A 19,568-nucleotide genomic window follows, 5' to 3' on the forward strand; every position below is an offset into this window, starting at 1 on the left:
CCACAGGAAGATAGGCTAAGAGGAACGTAGGGAGGTATCCCTAGATATTGCTAGCAAATCAGGCCTGTAATGAGTGTGGGGTATCCTAAGAGATGACTGAGGAATTTCCAAGCCTCCAAAATTGTTAGCCCAGAAATCTCCAAGTGGAAACCTGCGGGCCAAATTGTCCTGGAGAAATTTTGTAAGGTAACATAGATTGTTAATTTGCCGATATGTTTGTCAACATTAAAAAAAAAAAAATTGTGAGATGTCACATGGATTTTCAGTCCCTTGGAAAAAAAAGTGGCATTGTTCCTACATGGCCACAGTCTACTGGAACTGAGGAGCTGCTGCCCCCTTTCGGCTGGGCATGAGTTTTTCCTACCATCATACCCACACTAGCCTTCTTCTTTCTTTTGCATAATATGCTTGGTACCTACTGAGTTTCTAATCCCGGTAGTGACCAGTTGAAAATCTCTCTATTGAAAACCTCGCCTATAATCCTGGATCCTTTCTTTAATAATTCTTTGTAAAATCTTCAGTTTGTCTTGATGTGTGCTGTGAATGACTATAGGGAAGATTGGAGTGGTAAAAAGGAGCTTGTAGAGCCATCTCATAGCTTGGTGCAAGGCATAGCCCGCACAAAGGAGCCTGGCTGAGGGAGCCATCTAGGGCTGAAACCCAGCTAGAATCCTGTGTGCCAGGCAATATACCCTGACATCAGTCCACCTGAACTGGAAGGAACAATGTCCCTTTCAAATCTTATCTGCCCTTTTGTAATTCATTAGTCATAGACAGGCCATATGTAGAAGATATGTTTGTGGGAGAACCATACCCCCTCAGGTCAGCATGGTGGTAGCAGGAAGAGTCCCTGATGAAACTTCCAGCAGTAGCACTGTCAGTGACCAGTGGGTGAATCAGTTCCCTGGTACCAAATACAACAGAGGTCCCGTCAGCCACTCAGATGCTTATGGCAGCCCAAGGGAAGCTCCCCCAAAAGGAAGTTGGACATTGAGACAGGAGAGAACTTCAAGTTTAACTGTTATGTGACCTCATTAGACCCCAGAAGCAGAATGACCTAGAATACTTCTAGGTTTTACTTGATTTTCAGGCAACTATTCAGTTTCATATACTCTGCATATCTCACATTGAGATATACACAATTGTTGATTCTTAAATAAACACTTACACCAAATAAATGCTCTACCTCCTGCAGTGACTGCTGTTGCCATTATATTGAATAGCTTTGCTGAATATTCTGAGTGACATTAAGCATAGTGTAAGACATGAACTGCCAAATGGAAGTAATCAGCCTCTTGAGTGATTTGAGATACCAGTCACACAGCCAAGTACACTTGTTTCATGCCCTTGTCTTCAGTGTTCATTTTATTTCTTGCCCTTTGATCTAGGACTTCTACCATCTGATCCTTGAGGGGATCGACAACATGTCTTGTCAGACGGACTCCTTGTCAGCAGAATGGCCGTGCAGTGTCTCTGTGATGTTTTTCTTGCTGTCCAGAATGCGTGTTCACTCTCCCATTTCTGGACATGTTAGTGGTAATATCAGATGGTCACATTCCTACATGTCTTAGAGAAAATGCTGGGAAACCAATGACCACAATAAGCCAAGTGTAGCAATATTTTGCAAGAGTCTTATTACCCCTAGTAAAGAGGAGTAATGGAGAGAGAGTATAAAAAATAGCTGCTTTGTTATCACTAACTGAACAAGCTCTGAAAAATGGAGAGCCTAGTAGGCTCTCTTAAGACCAGATGGAGGTTGTTATAGGTTGAATTCATATGTAGAATTCCTGACCTCCAGTACCTCAGAATGTGACCTTATTTGGAAATAGAGCCATTGCTGAGGTAACTAGTTGAGTTAAGATGAGGTCATACTGGGCTAGGGTGGGTCCCCTATCCAATGTGACCGGTACCTTTAGAAAATGAATTCCACATGAAGAGACAGACTTGCACACAGGAAGAAGAATGCCATGTGAAGATTGGAGTTATGCTGCCAATAAGCCAAGGAAACACCCAAAACTAGGAGAGAGGCCTGGAACAGCCATCATCCCATAGTGCCTTCAGGAAGAACATGGTCCTGTTGATTTCAGGAACACCTTGATTTCAGACCTCTGATCTCCAGAACAGTGAGACAATAAACTTCTGTTGTTCTGAGTCATCCAGTTTGTGGTACTTCATTACAACAGCCTGAAGAAACTTGTACAGAGGTATTCTGAGCTTCCCTCCTCTCAATTCTGTATTTATTAGGTGGGAGGCATAGTTTTTGGTAACATGGGAATATATGAAAAGAAAATAAGACATGATTCCTACTTTCAGTGAGTTCTCTGGGGCACACTAATTTAGGCACAAATAATGAGACAATGATAAATAAGGGCTACATGGAAATAAAAGTAACTTGCTGTCAGTGAGCAGAGGAAAGCATGACGTACCAGACCGATTCCCTTCCTTCTCAGTGCTCCCTTTCTCCTCATGCCACACAGGGGTCCCATGCAGTCACATGGCTTCTCTTGCCTACCCCTACCCGAGGTCTCCCTACCAAACCTACCCTTCCTAGAGAGCAGCTCTTCCCAACTACCACCCCTCTTGGGAGTTATTTCACTTGGGTCTCTCATCTAAGAATGAGTACTGTGGTGTATATGAATTAGCACTAGTCCTGGGTTTTAACCCCACATTGGACAAATCAAATACTCTCTCTGAGTCTTAAGGTTTTTTTTTTTTGGAAAAAAAACGGGGAATAATGATCCTTCTCCATTCCGCCTCAGAGCATTGGAGTGAGTATCAAATATGAGAGAATGTCTAGAGGAACTTTGAAAACATAAAACAGACCATAAAATATTCATAGTTATTAGTGGTCTAATATATTGGCATCCAGTTTATATTTCACTTTTACTGGGAGCCTCTGGGAGAGTATTACCTTCAACTAAATGGAAGAACTTGAAAACCCTGTATTTGTTTGACACCTTATAAAGAAAGATTTACAAAACATGCAAATCAAATCACCTCACTCAATTTTTACCATAGTTGGGTGAAATATGCATTGTTATTCTCATTTGCAAATGAGGATACTGAGCTCAAAGAAATGAAGTGGTTTGTTTATATATGATTAGAGGTGTTAAGTGGAGGCAAGTCCAATGCTCGTATCATTGCACTTGGCAACACCTAGTGAGGGGGATATTTTGGATCACCCAGCCCTTTCTATGTTTTTTTTTTTTTTTAAATAAATCCCAATACAGGCAACCATAATGTCCATCATTACTGATGAAAAAGTGTGATTTTGACCTTGAAAGCCCTCGTGATACATCAAGTTTTCATTTAGATTTCTAGACACATCACGAATAATTATGCTCTGTCAAGGAAAAAGGAATAAATACAACGGGGGGGAAAAAGCACAAAAAATGGTGGGGATATGGCCAAAGTTTAATGTGAATCTACCATTAAGGCTATTGTTCCCTTGGTTGAATGCATCAATTTCCTTGAGGAAAGAGATTAACCTGGGGATACTTCTGGAATAAATATGCCCCTTGACATGAGAGAGAAAACAAAGTCAAAATTGAGATACTTTTTCTTCTTCTTGTGTATAAACCTTGAGTTTTATACAGAATTTTGAAAAAGAAGAAAGTATTATCTCATAAATATTGTGCATGGTTCTATCTGTCTAGCATTGTAGAAGCCAGGGACAAGTGGATCATGCTGCCTTGGAATCATTATTCAAGGTGCGGAAAGCATGAATTGTATATTTGTTAATATATTTGCATTATCCACATCTTGCTCTGGGGTTTGAGTTGTCAGTGGGTAGATATGGAAATAAATATGCCAAGCTTTTGTCTTGATATCTGTAAATACACCATGGTCCCCAGGGTGTGCCACCCCTCACCCACCACCCCACCATGTCTTCCTTGACACTCTTGTCCAGAACCTGCTTCCAGTCTCTTCCCACTCCTGTGCAACATTCTACCAGACAGATCTTATCACTCAGGCCCCACTTAAAATTCTTCCAACTATAAGACAACATCTGGACACCTTAGCCTGGCATCTATGGCACTGCACAACTAGCTTAACCATCCTATCTATCCTCATATCTTCTCCTAAGCACACATGATAGTCCAACCACACTCACTCCTCCAGACACACTATGGTAGATGCACCTGCATGATCTGCTACTGATGGGGCCTCTGCCTCTATGCCTGTTGTCCACCTATAAGGTAGACAAATAACTATTCCACTTTCAAATTCTAGTTCTATGTCTTCTTTCTTTCTCTGTCTTCCTTTCTAGAAAGAAGAATTAATTTAATGAGGATAATATCCTTCTGCCTATGTGTATAATTTTCTGTGCATATCAAATATGACCATACATTTTTCCCTTCATTAAGTATTAGCTGAGTTCTTAATCTATGTTAGACCTTGGATATAGTATAGAGAACAAAAGATATACTTCATAGCGTTTATGGTTTAGTGGGAGAAATATATGCTAAAGTTATAAACAAACAAATGTCTAAGTGCAAATTGTGATAAATCATATTTAAGAGTATCCTGAAAACTTTAAGTGGTATACTTATGTAAGGAATAATTGTGAAACCTGTTGATATGCAGGATTCGCTGCCCAAATGATAGATTCTATATACATGAAGTTATCTTTCATTTGCTCTGAAGACATTCTATACCTATTTCTATGTATATCATTCTTCTCCTCTAAATGAAGCATTTCTCAGAGCAGAGACCATGTTTAATTCCTTCTTGTTTCCTCATAGTGCAATATATGCTTGCACATAGCTTAATAGATGTTGAATGAGGTAATGAATAGGCAAACATTGTAGCTCTTGAAAAAAATGTTTTAGCATGCTAGATTTAAGCATTAGCTGATTAACATTTCTATGTATTAGTTAAATCCCATATATACTCATTAACATTTGGGGAATGCTAACACTAAATACTAAAATACTTGCCAAGATCTTTCCACATTGGGGTCTTTGCACATAGTGCTCTGCCAGGCTAACTCCTTCTCACCTCTGAGGTCTCACATTGTATGTCACATCTCTGAAGAAATTTTCCTCAACACATTGACTAGATCAAGTCCCCTATGAAATCCTCAGAGCACCTATACTTCTATTTTATAGTACCTATCACAATTGTAATAGAATTTTTTGTTCATTATTTTTACCATCTGTCACCCCACTGTATTAAGGGTTCTATGAAGGCAGGACTCATTTAGTCATTTTCCCCACTGTATTCCTAGGACCAGCCATATAATACATTATCAATCAATATGTATTGCTTGAAAAACTAACTTAATGAAAGAGTGGTTTTTATCTCAAGAGCACTGTTGTGAATCCCAAGATATAAGTCCAAGTTACCCCCTGTCACTAACTAGTTGTATAGACTTAAGCCTGTCTTTTTTTCATTTTTCTACCTATAGCTTCCCCATCTATTGAAAGAAGGGGTTTGAGCATGTATTTCCATCCTTTCCAGTGCGAGGGCTCCATAACACATTGCATTAAACCAGTAAGAGGTGAGTGTGACCTGTTATGGAAACTTTGACTCATGTTTGTCATACAAGTATTTCAACTCACTACAGGGTATTTAGTTAATAAATGGTTTCATGAAATTCTCAAATCTCAAGTCAGAATGAAAGCATCATCTCAGTAAGAAGCCCACTAGGATGAAAGGAGCCTCCAGTAGTGTCCATCCTGTTAGCTATTGAGATGGGTGGCTAATTTTTTTAAAAAGTCAATAAGAATGTAAGCAGAAAATATTTAGTCTTCTATTCAGCAGAATTCTGAGAACAATTATACTTCATCAAGTTAACTTGAGGAAATCAGCTATTTGTCAGCAAGAATAATGTCAGAAAATTTCAGAGCTTCAGAGCTGGGAGGATGTTCAAAAACCACTCAGGATAACCAATCCCTTTATTCTCCAGATGAGAAAGCCCAAGACCAGGGAGCCAACATGACTTGTCTTGGATTATATAAAGGGGCAGTGGCAGGTCTAGGGTATGAACCCCAATAATTTTGTTTTATCTGTGATCCCACTGCAACTGGAATTGAAAGAGTTAATGTCCCTTTAGACTAATGGCAATATTCTAATTTCCACCCTGAATTCATAGTGATAGACATGTCCCTCACCCGCCAACACTCCTTTTTTTTAATCTTTGAGAAGCAGTCCAATAGACTATGATGAGATCTGTCAAGAACCATGGCTTTCATCTGTGACATTTATTCTCATGCACACTTTTGTTGGCTTTGTACAGAAGATGTTCATTTGGATTCATAAATCTGTTCATGAACACATATATTTCTACCTTTACCTTGACTTTATAAAATAAAAAAATTCTCCCAAAACTGTTGCATTAAGTTCTGTGGCTTCAGAAAACTGTCAAATGCTCTTGAACATCATGACAATATGTCCATTGGCAGCCCAGAGATTAAAAAAAAAAAAAAAAACTGGAGAAAGATAAGACTTGTGTTCTCTGGGAAATATATCTTATTGGGTTTGCTTGTTTTTACACTTTAAAATATAGAAAAGTACCATGAAAAATATAATAAAAAGCCATATGTGAATTCCGAGAATAAACGAATATTGATATTTTCTCATATTTGCTTCAGACCTTCTTTGAAATTAAAAGATGACAATTCTGAAATTTATTTTATGCTTTTCCCAGGTCCATTCTCTTCCTTCCTCTCCAGATGCAACCGCTATGAATACTTTTGTGTGTATCCTTCCAATCTATGTTTTTATCCTTTCATTATGCAGTATATACTTTCTCAAATTTGTATAAGTATATATTATATTTTACATAAGTTGCATCCAACAGTGTTTAATGTTCTGCACTTGTGTCACATAACTGATAACATACAAATACAAAAAACTAATTTAGAGAACAAATCTGAATAATTTAGTTATGGTAAAAATAAAAATTTCTCTAAAGATAGTTTCCAAAATGGTCCATTTTGATGAATCTGACAAAGTTATACTGGAAGAGTTAATGTCTAGTGTTTACTTAGTATAATGTGGAAGGGGAAAGGGAAAGGACATTTGTTAAACACTACATGCAGCTTGCTGTGCTAACAAGCTCTTTGTTATTTGATTTAGTTGCAAAACCAGCTACTAATGAGGTGTTAGATTGTCATTTTACAAATTAAAAAATTGAGCGTCAGTGGAGTTAAGTAACTTCCCAAAGTCACACAACTATTTAGAGGCAGTGTATGGTAGTGATGAAGAGTACAGGGTCTGGAACCAGATGGCTTGTGTTCACTTTCTAAATTTACTCCATTAGTTGTATGACCTCGGATTAGTTACTTAACTTCTCTGTGCCAAAGTTCCCTCATTTATAAATGCGGTTGATAGTAATATCTACCATCAAGTGTTATTGTGAACATTATGTGAATTAATACAAATAAAATGCTGAGAATAGTATCTGGCATTTCATAAGCTATAAGTAATTCCTATTATCATAATTTTTATACTTGATCCTTCATTCACATCCTCCTTCAAAATAAAATCAAAGGTAAATAACACCTAAACAAACCAACAAACTGTAAAAGATGAAAACTAAATGAAAATGAGAAAGGGAGATAAAAGCAGCAGTTGAGCCAAAAAGAGTGTCTCTAAGCTCCTTGAGAAGCAGACAAAGGAGCCATGGTGGATCCCAGGTCCTTTCCTATCTAATCGTTGACAGTGCTCTAATGCATCAGGAAAAGCATTCCTCAAACTCTTAGATCTTTATCTAATGCATATTAAGTAAAGTAATAAAACATGTTCTCAAATGTGATTTAACAAAACTGGAGGGGTTTCTTCATTTTGTTTGCTCTTGGTGAAAGCCAAGGGTTTCATTTCATAAAAGCTACTGAATTTGGACGAGACAGGGTAAGAGTCCAGATTATGCAGCTTTCAGGTGCCTGCTGCATTCAGGGGAAAGCTTGGAGAAGCTTGAGCATTTGAAGGGACTGTATAGCATAGACCGATAACCTTCACAAACAAAGTGCTTTTGACAGCTGCTGAATGAAAATTGAGGTTTGAGGTCTTGCATGAGATGAAGATGGAGAGAAAAGAAAAACCCACTAATTACATCACTAGAGTAGAATTAAATGTCAATAGCCCCTATTTGAGGTTAAAACTTAGGGAGGCAGCATGTAGATAAAGGGGAAAAAAATGAAAAGAGAAAATATATAGGTCCTTAAAAAACCAGGGGAGGAGCACAAACAGAAAGAAATTTAGAAAAGAAAAAAATGTACTTAGAAGTTCAGTCCATCCCTCTCCCCTCCTGCAGAGAGTCAGGCACTGGAGATGGTTGATACTGATCCCCACCCCAGCCCAACCCCACAGCCTAGGCTCCTTGCAGCACAGGCATCTCTGAGGCTGAGAAAAGTTTCCTCACCTGAAACTTTTTAAAAAATGCTGTAGGGAGCACATTGAATGCAATCCACTTTAGGTCTTTGGGGGATTAAGAAAAATCCTTTCTCAGGAAAGTTAGCAAGTTTCTGGTGTCTAGGCAGGAGCTTTGTCTCTCCGTCACATCTGTGTGGCCTGACTGGGCAGCTGGGGGTGTCGCCAACATCTCAAGAAGGGGACTGGACTTTAGGGTCCAAGAGAACAGGGGCAGTTTTCTCCCCCCGTATCCCCCCCCGATTGCACAGTGTAGTTGTTTAGTAGATATTTATTGAGTGAATACTAGTAAATGAATCCCAGAAAAGCCAATTGACAGTAGTACTCTCTGTAGACAAACACAGGAATGATAAACTACAAATAGTAACTTAAATATCCATCATGGTTATAGAAGTTAAAAGTATATGTATATGTGACGTCAGGTTTCCCCAAAACACCATGCAAGCAGAAAGATAAAGGGAAAAGGGTGCAAAAATGAAATGTTCATAACTAAGGTATTGCATAAATAGATTAAATATAGCCTATGTTATGTAATATAATATTAGACTATAGAGCTCCAGTAATCAAATAGGAAAATATGCATGCCACACTGTTAAATGAAAAAAGTAGTTGGCAACAGTAGATCAAGTATGACTTCAAATTTATAAATCACAATGTATATGAGAGTTTTCTGTGTATTTTTCATAGAAAATAACCTAAAAATGTAAACAGTGTTTTGTTTTGTTTTTTGCGGTACGTGGGCCTCTCACTGTTGTGGCCTCTCCCGCTGTGGAGCGAGCACAGGCTGCGGACGCGCAGGCTCAGCGGCCATGGCTCATGGACCCAGCCGCTCCATGGCATGTGGGATCTTCCCGGACCGGGTCACGAACCCGTGTCCCCTGCATCGGCAGGCGGACTCTCAACCACTGCACCACCAGGGAAGCCCCTGGATAGTAAGATTTTTTGATTACCCTTATTTTCACTGTTCTTAGTACTGTTCTTTCCTTAATGAAGATCCCCTCCCCCATCCTACATTTATAATCAGAAGATTAATAAAGTGATTTAAAAGTAAAAAATAAATTACTCTCTTGCAGTAGCCAGATAGCCTGTATTCTTGTTCTAAATCCTGCCTGTGGAATCTTTAGGAAGTGAACTATACTGCTTAGACCGTTCCCTTACTTGGAGAATAGAAATACTAATATTGATATGGGGTCTTTCAATTTTACAAGGCAGATGTGTGGATGGAATGAAGGAATGCATGGGAAAGCATTTTGTAAATTGTGAAATACTAGATGCATACAACAGTATAGATGGGAATGGGCATTGGGATGAGGGGGAAAATGAAAGGGAAAGTGACTTTGCATGATTGAGATCAGAGTAAATGAGTGTGGCCAGTGGTAAAATTTAGAGACATCATTAGAACTGTTTTCTTATAGGAACTATAAACTTTTGTATTATGGAACTGGAAAAATTACAGTGTATTAGATTAAGATATTTTCATTCCTGCCCTCAAGTTATGCAGAGATGGCTTGTGGGCCTCCTTAAAAATTAGGCTAGGCCTCTGGCTGTTGTTTCTTTATGCAGAGGATTACGGGAAGAGAAAATATATTCCCTCACCTCCCACTCTGAGGTTATGTGAGTGGTGGATATGGGGTAGTGGTTGAACCAATAAATATTCTTATTTAATTCCTTAAGTAAAAACCAGTTTAAAAAAATCAAAGTAAAAGCAAAAGCACAGCTAATTATAACAACTTCTTTCCAAATCCATAATATCCTCTGTGTCCTCTTGATCGAGTCAGTTTCCCTTATTGACCTTCAGTGTTCTCATTTGTTAAATAAGGAGTGTCAGCTAAATCATCCTATAAGTCCCGTTAAGTAATAAGTACTATGAATCTCAGTTACCAATGTTATATAATGATGGTCTTCCCTTTCTACGTATCTGTAAAATTGGAAATCAGGGCAAATGATCATTTTTCCAGTGACATAGACATTCCATTGGCTTCCCTGAGAAATCTTGCTCACTATTTGCTGGTTTGGCTGACACGTTATACTAAAATATCATGACTCAATTTTACCTTGGGAAAGTTATTGAAACTTTGTGAGCTTCAATTCCTTCATTTGTAACCTGGGAACAAAAAGAGTACCTACTTTGGAGGGTCCTTGTGGTGTTCCATAAGATACTCCACACAAAATGGTTAGGGCAGTTCCCGCACAAGGTATATGTACAGTCAAAATTAGGTAGTGTCGGGGCTTCCCTGGTGGCACAGTGGTTGAGAATCTGCCTGCCAATGCAGGGGACATGGGCTCGAGCTCTGGTCTGGGAAGATCCCACACGCCGCGGAGCAACTAGGCCTGTGAGCCACAATTACTGAGCCTGCGCGTCTGGAGGCTGTGCTCTGCAACAAGAGAGGCCGCGACGGTGAGAGGTCCGTGCACCGCAATGAAGAGTGGCCTCCACTTGCCGCAACTAGAGAAAGCCCTCGCACAGGAACGAAGACCCAACACAACCATAAATAAATAAATAAATAAATGGGTAGTATCATTGACCTGACAAGTGTTGAGTTTTTTCCCAATTTTCTTAAAGCTTAGCACAAGTTGTGAGAAGACAGGCATTGAAAGATAGAGTTTGACTCAGAGACCTCCTATTTCTTGATGTAAAACTCTCTTTGTGGAACCACATCCCACACAATCTAAAGAATGCCATGTTCTTCCATTAAACCTCAAGTGGCTGAAAAGGCTGATGTTCTTGAGCCTGCATTTGATTTTGTTGGGACGTACACAAGCTAAACTATTACAAAGCCAAGCTACAACAACATAAAATAAACGCAAATTAATGTACTGTTTTTTTGCAAAAGGATAAATAGAGCATTTTATTAACACTTTTCTTTGCAGCAACAAAATTATAGTCCACATCTTTTCATTCAACACAACAGAAGCGATGATCACATTACATCACTTTGAGACGCAAAGCAAAAGATATTTTTATTATCTTAAGGTCAAGAATGGTTTGCATTTTTAAAACAAACTTTATGTTTTATATTTGCATTAGCAGGGCCTCCAGTCACTAGCACAATACAATGAACAGATCAAATATCCAGAATAGACAATTAAACACACCAAGAGTATTTTAAGTTGAATTGGGAAATGCATCATTGTCATTTTAGAACATTATAAAGAGGTCTGATATTAACTTTTTAAAGGAAAAAAATCATTCCAACCACCCAAACAGCTACCACAAGCAAAATGAAGATAATATACAGACAGGAAATTTTATTCATTGCACTTATTGCTCAGTACACAAATGTTGCAATTCCTGTTGAGTTATATTAAGAAATGACAAGCAATATGCCTCTGCCCCATCTAAAATTCCATGACTCTATGAAAGTAGAAATTACAGTCCCCTAACCCAACATTAGGTGTATGCTATTTTTGTTTTTTTGTGAAGATTGTTTATTATATATCTGTGTATGGATATGTATAAGATATACAGATATATAGATAGATATAATTTTAATATAATTTATTGTCCTATATATTTAAGACAAATATTTTAATGGGAATTTAAGTAATAAAATTGTCTACTTTATAATATCTCTATTAAGTTTATCTTTTCATATTATATATAGCTCTGTGGCACAAGTTTTATATATATTTAATTACTAAGGAAGAAGGATATCTATATCATTTCTATTTCTTTTGTTGTTAATATTGCATTTTAAGGGCTATATCTCCATAGTAAATTTCTTATCAGATTCTTTATGGTGTATGCATCTTTTTTTTTCTAATGCAAGTTACAACCAGTACAAAGTTGTAATAAAAAATACATTGGAGTTTATTTATTTTTAATATTTTTTTGCAAAAAAGTTAAGTGATATGCTACATGAAAAGTCAGATTTTATTGAAGTGTGAAGTGTTTTATACTGTTAAGTAAATGAATGGAAGAACATGAAGCATACCCCTCACTTTACAAGTTCCTTTTCACAGATATAAATGTTTGTGCCAAAGCATTTCATATAAAACACTGGAAGATATTCCTCTTGAGAATCAACAAAATATTCTACATTATGTAATAACAATAATTATTTAGTACACCTTGCTAGTTGCTAGCCCACAACATTCTTCTCTGCATGACAAATATCTCAACTCCATGATTTAACTCAGTAAATGTTGCCAACATCTAATGCAGCCAACATGACAACTTCACTTTTTTTAGCAGGATTTCTGCATGATATCTTGCCATACAGTGTAACAAATACATAAGTGCATTTTGCATGATCAAGTAGCTTTGGCTTCCTAACCTCTGTAGGATGGGATATGCCAACTGTTTTAGTTGTGCTTTATTAAATGGTGATGAGTTTTAGCTCATATGAATCCAATGAGTAACTACTTGCTTCTACAGTTTTGACCAGGCAACCTTTAAATCACAAATGCAAGAATGGATAACTTGAATGGAAATGATGGAGTTTCACAACTTCTATAGATTGCACTTGGTGGTAACTTCATGAGTTTGTTTTGATTTCATTTTTAGAGCAAGACTTGCCTGGCTGATATGTTTACATGTTTACACCACGTTTTTAAAAAAATTTTTGTGCAATCACAATTAATTTAATCACAAACACTAAAAATAAATCCAGCAATTAGCTTTGTTATGAATAATCACCTCGGTCCTTATAAGTGTATGAGTCTTGTACGTCTTCTTGTACAAATTCCTCTTTCTTTTCCCAACCATTAGGCCAACCTCCATTGGCTTGTGTTGTGGCACCGTAAGACTTGGTGGTACCATAATTTATATAATTTTGAGTAATGTCCCCTGTTTCTTCATCAAGCTCATCTTCGTGGATAAATCCACATTTTTCTTCACTTGTTTCCTCAGGGTCTGCCCAGGGTTGCTTCTCTCCTGAGGCGAATATTGCATAAAATATAACTCCACCATAGTGGACCAGGGCAGCGATCAGGAAGACATACTGCCACTCTTCACGTGACTGCAGTGACAAAAAGTGGCACTGTGAGAACAAACTCCCCATGTTTGAAAAGCCTAACATCTCTGAATGTTCCACCATCAAGCTTTTCATAAAATGCTATCTTCAGGGGAAACACCTGTTCTGATCACACAAATCAAATAATGTGATAGAAATGTTCTATAATACTATGACTTTCATTCAAAAATTAAAAAATAAATTTTAATCTAAAGTTCTGAAATAGAACTCCAAATATATCTAAGGTCTGCTAATTTTTAAAATATTCATAACCTATCTTTTAATTTCCATTGAGTTACTTATTTTTTCTCCTACTTCTTTTATTTCCTTTTGGTAAACCATAATCTAGAAGCTCTACCTATAAAGACAAATAGCTGATAACAATATTCTTCCATCAATTACTGCAGAGAAGTCTGAATTGATGTTTACAAATAAAGCTCAGAAGACTTCCACTTGTTTATACTAATGAGCTAGGTTGTTGTTGTTTTGCCTCACCAGGGATATCAGAAATATTAAAAGGTGTTGAAAAGCATAACACTTATTGGTTGAGGAAGAGGGTTCCCTCAGAGCTCTTAGAGAGAAATTCTCTTCTGAACCTCAGTTATCTCCCCTACTCAGAGGTGTGGTGACTGGATCACAAAGAGAATGCCAAAGAGAATATTTTAATGCTTTTCCCCAACCATGAGAGAGATATTCTACAAATGAACATCGCTTTTGCTATATCTTACCTTATTTTTTGTCATTGCACCAACAATAATAGGGCAAACCATTCCTGACAGTGTGCCAACACCATTTGAAATGCCCATTAAGATACTGGCATATCTTGGAGCAATATCCAAGTGGTTAACATTGAAGCCTGAAATACACACAGAAGATGTGACTCAGAGAATCCCAAACTTCTAAGAAGTGGGTGACTATAAAATATCCTCTACCACATTCACCACCTTCCTTAAAAGATACCAGGTTCATAGCATGTGCTTAATAACTACTTTTTGATAATTTAGCTCAGGGATATAATGAGAATGAAAGGAGGTATGATTTGTTATCCAATACTTAATATGTGATAGTCACTCCACAGAGAGGAGGAGATATTCACTTAAAAAAAAGAGTAAGGGGGCTTCCCTGGTGGTGCAGTGGTTGAGAGTCCGCCTGCTGATGCAGGGGACAGGGGTTCGTGCCCCAGTCTGGGAAGATCCCACATGCCGCGGAGTGGCTGGGCCTGTTAGCCATGGCTGCTGAGCCTGTGCATCAGGAGCCTGTGCTCCTCAACGGGAGAGGCCACAACAGTGAGAGGTCCGCGTACCGCAAAAAAAAAAAAAAAAAAAAAAAAAAGGGTAAGCAGGGGAAAAATGAGTAGTGAGTCGTAACATATCCAAATAATAATTTCTAAATGTTTTATCATTTTTATTTTCTAGTGGAAATATGTTGAGTAAACCTTCTCAACATTCAAAATGTTAAAGGGGAAAGTAGAATGTATAGACTTTTTATCACTAACAAAAGTCAAAGTGTTACAAGTACATATTTTTTTTAAAAGTATCTTACCAGAGATAGCAAATCCACTGAATCCCACTGCAAGTACCAAGAACGAGATTGCTACCCCTCTAGTATGAGAATAACCAACAACCAGAAGCAGCGTTGCTTCCATGCCAAAACCTTCAGAAACAGACACATGAAAATATTTCAGAAATTTATGTAAATTCTTCTGATGAGTCAAAACTGTTAAAAATGATCACACATCAGTACTTGACTTAGCAAACCACTTCAGGGAGTCTATATTAAAAAATAATAATAACAGGAATAATTTATGCACAGAGGTTACTGAAGCCTTCTTTGTGTTTTAATAAAAACATCAAAAACAACCGTAAGTTTCAATGGTGGGAAAGGTAAAGTTAGTCATGCAATTATTTAAAACTAGGAGTTATGAAAATTTGAAGATGGGAGAATGATTATGAATGAACAGTGAGGGTGCAAATTTAACAGCATATTTGATATGCATGGAAAAAGTTGACTCACTCATGTCAGTTGGAACTTCGTGAAATAAAAACATGTTCTTAACATCACTTAAGTACTTACCACCACAATTCATGATCTTTCTTACTGTAGTAGTTGAAAGAATTTGCTTGCTTCTTAGAAAATCTGCAATCTGTCCTCCAATAGGCACAATAATTGTCATTACTAAGTGTGGCACAGCAGATAGCATGCCAACCTGATGAAAAACAGAAAGGGGAGAAATATACGTGACCATAAGTAATATGGGCAATTTAATAGTCTCATAAGCTCTTTGTGGACAAGGAAGAAAAGAAATACTGTCTCTAAATGACCACTTACCTACTTAGTCCCAGAATAAGCAAAAACTTCCACAGAATAAATGAGAAAAGCTAAGCAAATTTACTCTGATCCCTTTTTATCTTCTAGAAGATAATACTTTTTTTCTGAGTCAGTAAATTTTGAGTTTATGAGTAAACTATCCTGAATTTTATCACAGAGTGATTCATATTTATATATCCATTTTATAGTCTTAAATATGTTTGCAAAAAATCATCATTATCAAGAGAGTGGGAGAGAAAGAGACAGAGTCAGAGAGAAGAGAAATACATTAAACAAACCTTGAAGAGCCTATTTTAAAATTCATTTTAATTTATAATAAGGCTAAAACCCTAATTCCATTTTAAATATACATCTCTTATGAGTTTTATATTTCATTTCTAAAGATTAAGAGCCCAGAAAAGTGCAGATCAATTCTCAATTTTAGGCATTTCCTTGTCAAATACCAATACTTGGTCACATTGTCATAGAGCGGTATATAGTTTCTGTACTAATTTCATACTAAATGGCCCAATCTAAAGCCTAACCTGCCAGCATCAATTCAACACACATGTTTTGATCAATAATTATGTGTAAGACATTGTCCTCTGGACATCATGGGGGCAGAAATTATGAACAAAATACATGTTAATTGTATATTATCACATATATGGACTTAGTAAATTTTGCATATATAAAGATACAAGGAAGATTTTTACTAAGTATACTTTGAATTGCAATTCCTGGAAAATGGTAAGTATTAGATAAATGTTTATTATTTGTATAAACATGCCCTTCCGAACTAGATTACTGAAGGTTTGAGAAAAGATTACATTTTATAATGCTGTATACTGTGGTATCACAACCATGGACTTGGTATGGTTAGTGATTAATTGAGGTAGTAAAAGACTCTAAAATACCTTAAATATCCAAGTGCTTTAATTCTATCTTTCACTCCAGATGGAAAAATTTTAATATTATTATTCTCAGTGCATTGACAAAGAAACTCTGACTTAGGAGTGTTATGACATTCTCAAGGGGTTGAGAAGTTTTATATATGAGTATAGGCTGAGACTCTGTGTGTGTGTGTATGAAAAAGCCATTGCACTTGTGGTTTTGTCTACAGGATACTCAATTTAACTAAGGTTGGTTAGAACCATTCACCATGCAAATATTTTAGTTCACTTAAATTTTGTTGCACTTCTGAAAGATGGTCTTAATACCATTATTTATAGGTAAGAAAACTGAGGATGACAATTATTCAAGAGCAGGCCCAAGACTATGTTATGTATCAGCAGTCTCTTGCAGAGCTTGGATTTGGGACCAAGTCAGCCTGGCTCCAAAGCCCATGCTTTATTTCCTCAATCACCTCCTTTTCACATTTTTCAGGTTAAGTCAGTATTTTTTTTTAACCAGTATAATTAAAATCTTCAGGCCAATCTGTGTGTGTAGAATTTATCCAAAATTTTAGTTAAAAATATAGTAAGTGAATCAGAACAACATATCTGATTATATTTAGTTTTTGCAAGAGATCGTTGCTTTTACTCAGGCATTTTCAATTAATTGGAGCTACAAGGCCAGAATGACCACACAGTTTCATTAACATCAGTTGGCTCCTTCACTCTCCCCCACGAGACCTGACTTTATTAATAGCCTCTCAGTGTCATATTTGTCCTAGATTGTGAAAATGGACTCACACCTCCAGCAGCCTTTGTTGAGAGGTATAACACCTCTCAGAGCTCCCAAAGGCTACCCTGCAATATTTGATCAGCTCCAGAGAGAGGAGCCCTGTCTAAAGCAGTCATTCTTCTCAAGAATGGAGGAAACAGTTTCCTTAGAAACAGGGATTACAAAAGAGCTCTTAGAATAGAGACTCCTAAATTCAGGTTTTCTTCAGTTCCAGGCCTTAGATAGTCTTTCAAGTAGAGACATAATATGAATAGCGAGCCCAGCTGGACTTACGTAATGACATGAAGAGAAATAACGAGTCCATGGCCTGTATAGACAAATGGATTCAGCAAAGGGCTTGGCACAAGGATGGCATTGAACAAATACTTGTGAAATGCTTAAATGAATTACGGTTTACCTGAATTTGAATGGCATAGTAAAGGGAATTGAAACATAAATCAAAGGATATGGGCTTACACTTGATTCTGTCACTTATTGTTAGCTTGGCCTTAAGCAATTTAAATACCTTCCCTAGTCTCTGTTTCTCCGTCATTTCCATAGAAATGACGAAAGTTATCCAGCTGGTAGACCAAACAAGGTTGTTCATGAGTATGAAAGGACCTTGTAAATTTCATATAAAGTAGTATTTTTATGTTCATTTTATCCTTCTAAAAATCTCAAAGTGATTATATTTTCATAGCGACAAATAAATGTCTGTAGCATTGAGAATGCTGTGCTATAATTGGAAATGTATTATTTTTGTCTACACCACCAAGCTGTGAACTCTTGAGGAAAGGAACCACGTTTTTATTTCTGAATCTAACACATAAATCTTCACATATCATGTTCCACAAATGCTTGCTAAATGATTAAACTGGATAAATAACATACAAGAATGTTTTCAGATATTTTTGCTATCCTCAAATCTTTTAGCCAGACAGATTTCTGAGAGCATTGAAGAAGAGTTAGATTGATAATGATATAAATAAAATTCTATTTTAATAAAATAATTTTTGTTCACTGTTGTATTGTCTTTGACCTGAAACTTAAAGGGAATTATGTTTATTTACAGGGAAAAGGCTATATTGCTGCCCACCTCAACCAGGATGTAAGCTCTATGAGGGCAGAGACTAGGTCTGTTTTGTCTGTTCCCAGCAACAAAGAGCCGTTTCTATCAGGCACTTGATTGCAGAAGGCACTCAAACACCTTACTTAGTCTTTGTTTATTAGAAGTTATTTGTTGAACAAATAAATGAATAACTCATGAAATTTAGAAGGTAAAATCTTGGCAAAGGAACTTAATAGTCACTTAAGTACAAAAATAATGCTTTAGTTAAAGAAGGATAATTTTTACATACCTTGCTGATTTCAAATCCAAAGACTTCCTCAAAATATGCTGGTTGACTAATAAGCAATAAATAAAAAGTCCAACTTCTGCAGAAGTTTGCAACAATTATTGCATAGACTGGCATAGATGTAAAAAATTTCCTCCATGGAGTCCTGAATTTCTGAAATCCCAAAAAGAGAGCCATTCTGACCATTATAAATATTTTCTAACTTAAATGGGAATAATAGATACTTCGCATTTTTAGGATATGTATGTTGGGGCATGAGTAGGAGGTAGGCAGGTGGTAGTGAATCATTAATTGCAACAGTCCAGTCAACCTTAGCTGCATGAATAATTGTTGAAAGAAGAAAAAAAAGGATATCAGTATCTCCTTCTGATTAAATTGATTTAGTTTTAGAAATATACAAGATACAAGATTCTATATTTATAGAAAAGTAATTCCAAAAACTTAGATCCTAGTTTCCAAGATCTTTGTTTTGTTTTGGCAGTGATAGATCAGGTCTCAGCTAAAACTCACTGCCGAATCAGTGACCTTGTTGGTATCTGACATATCTTATTTAAAATGTTGAAAATTCAATGTATCAATAGTTAGGAGGAGAAAAATAAGAAGAATTAAGAGTGCAATAGTCTAGACCCTATCAAAAGTCAATGATAACATTACCTAACTACAAATTCTCTTGACAGCCAGTGCATATCAGTATAAACTCTGTGACACTGGAGTGCAAGATTCGGTATAATTCACATGGTATACACCTGGGTTAAAGCATGTGACCACCCAGCACACCATGGGTACATCATAACTAGTTATTTATGATATTCAAGACATTCAAAATTAACTTAAATATGATTGGCTTTGCTTATGACACTCAAAAAATTACACCTAGTATACTTAAAGATCCTGTGTATGCCCAAATATA

The 19,568-nt window shown here is 36.8% G+C and overlaps 1 protein-coding gene across 1 annotated transcript in view; it reads right to left on the reverse strand.

Moving 5' to 3' along the window:
• Nucleotides 1-13,001: 13,001 nt before the first annotated feature.
• SLC17A6 (solute carrier family 17 member 6) overlaps nucleotides 13,002-19,568 on the reverse strand; it is a gene marked incomplete at both ends in the record, with an annotated part of 36,846 nt that continues 30,279 nt past the window's right edge. The window contains 5 exons of the mRNA XM_082627784.1: nucleotides 13,002-13,337; nucleotides 14,060-14,187; nucleotides 14,874-14,984; nucleotides 15,405-15,537; nucleotides 18,662-18,811. Of these exons, the coding sequence (XP_082483910.1) occupies nucleotides 13,002-13,337; nucleotides 14,060-14,187; nucleotides 14,874-14,984; nucleotides 15,405-15,537; nucleotides 18,662-18,811 (858 nt within the window). The remainder of the gene's footprint in view (nucleotides 13,338-14,059; nucleotides 14,188-14,873; nucleotides 14,985-15,404; nucleotides 15,538-18,661; nucleotides 18,812-19,568) is intronic.

Source organism: Mesoplodon mirus (genome assembly GCF_964341445.2).
Source record: "Mesoplodon mirus genome assembly, chromosome: 7".
NCBI classification, from domain to species: domain Eukaryota; kingdom Metazoa; phylum Chordata; class Mammalia; order Artiodactyla; family Ziphiidae; genus Mesoplodon; species Mesoplodon mirus.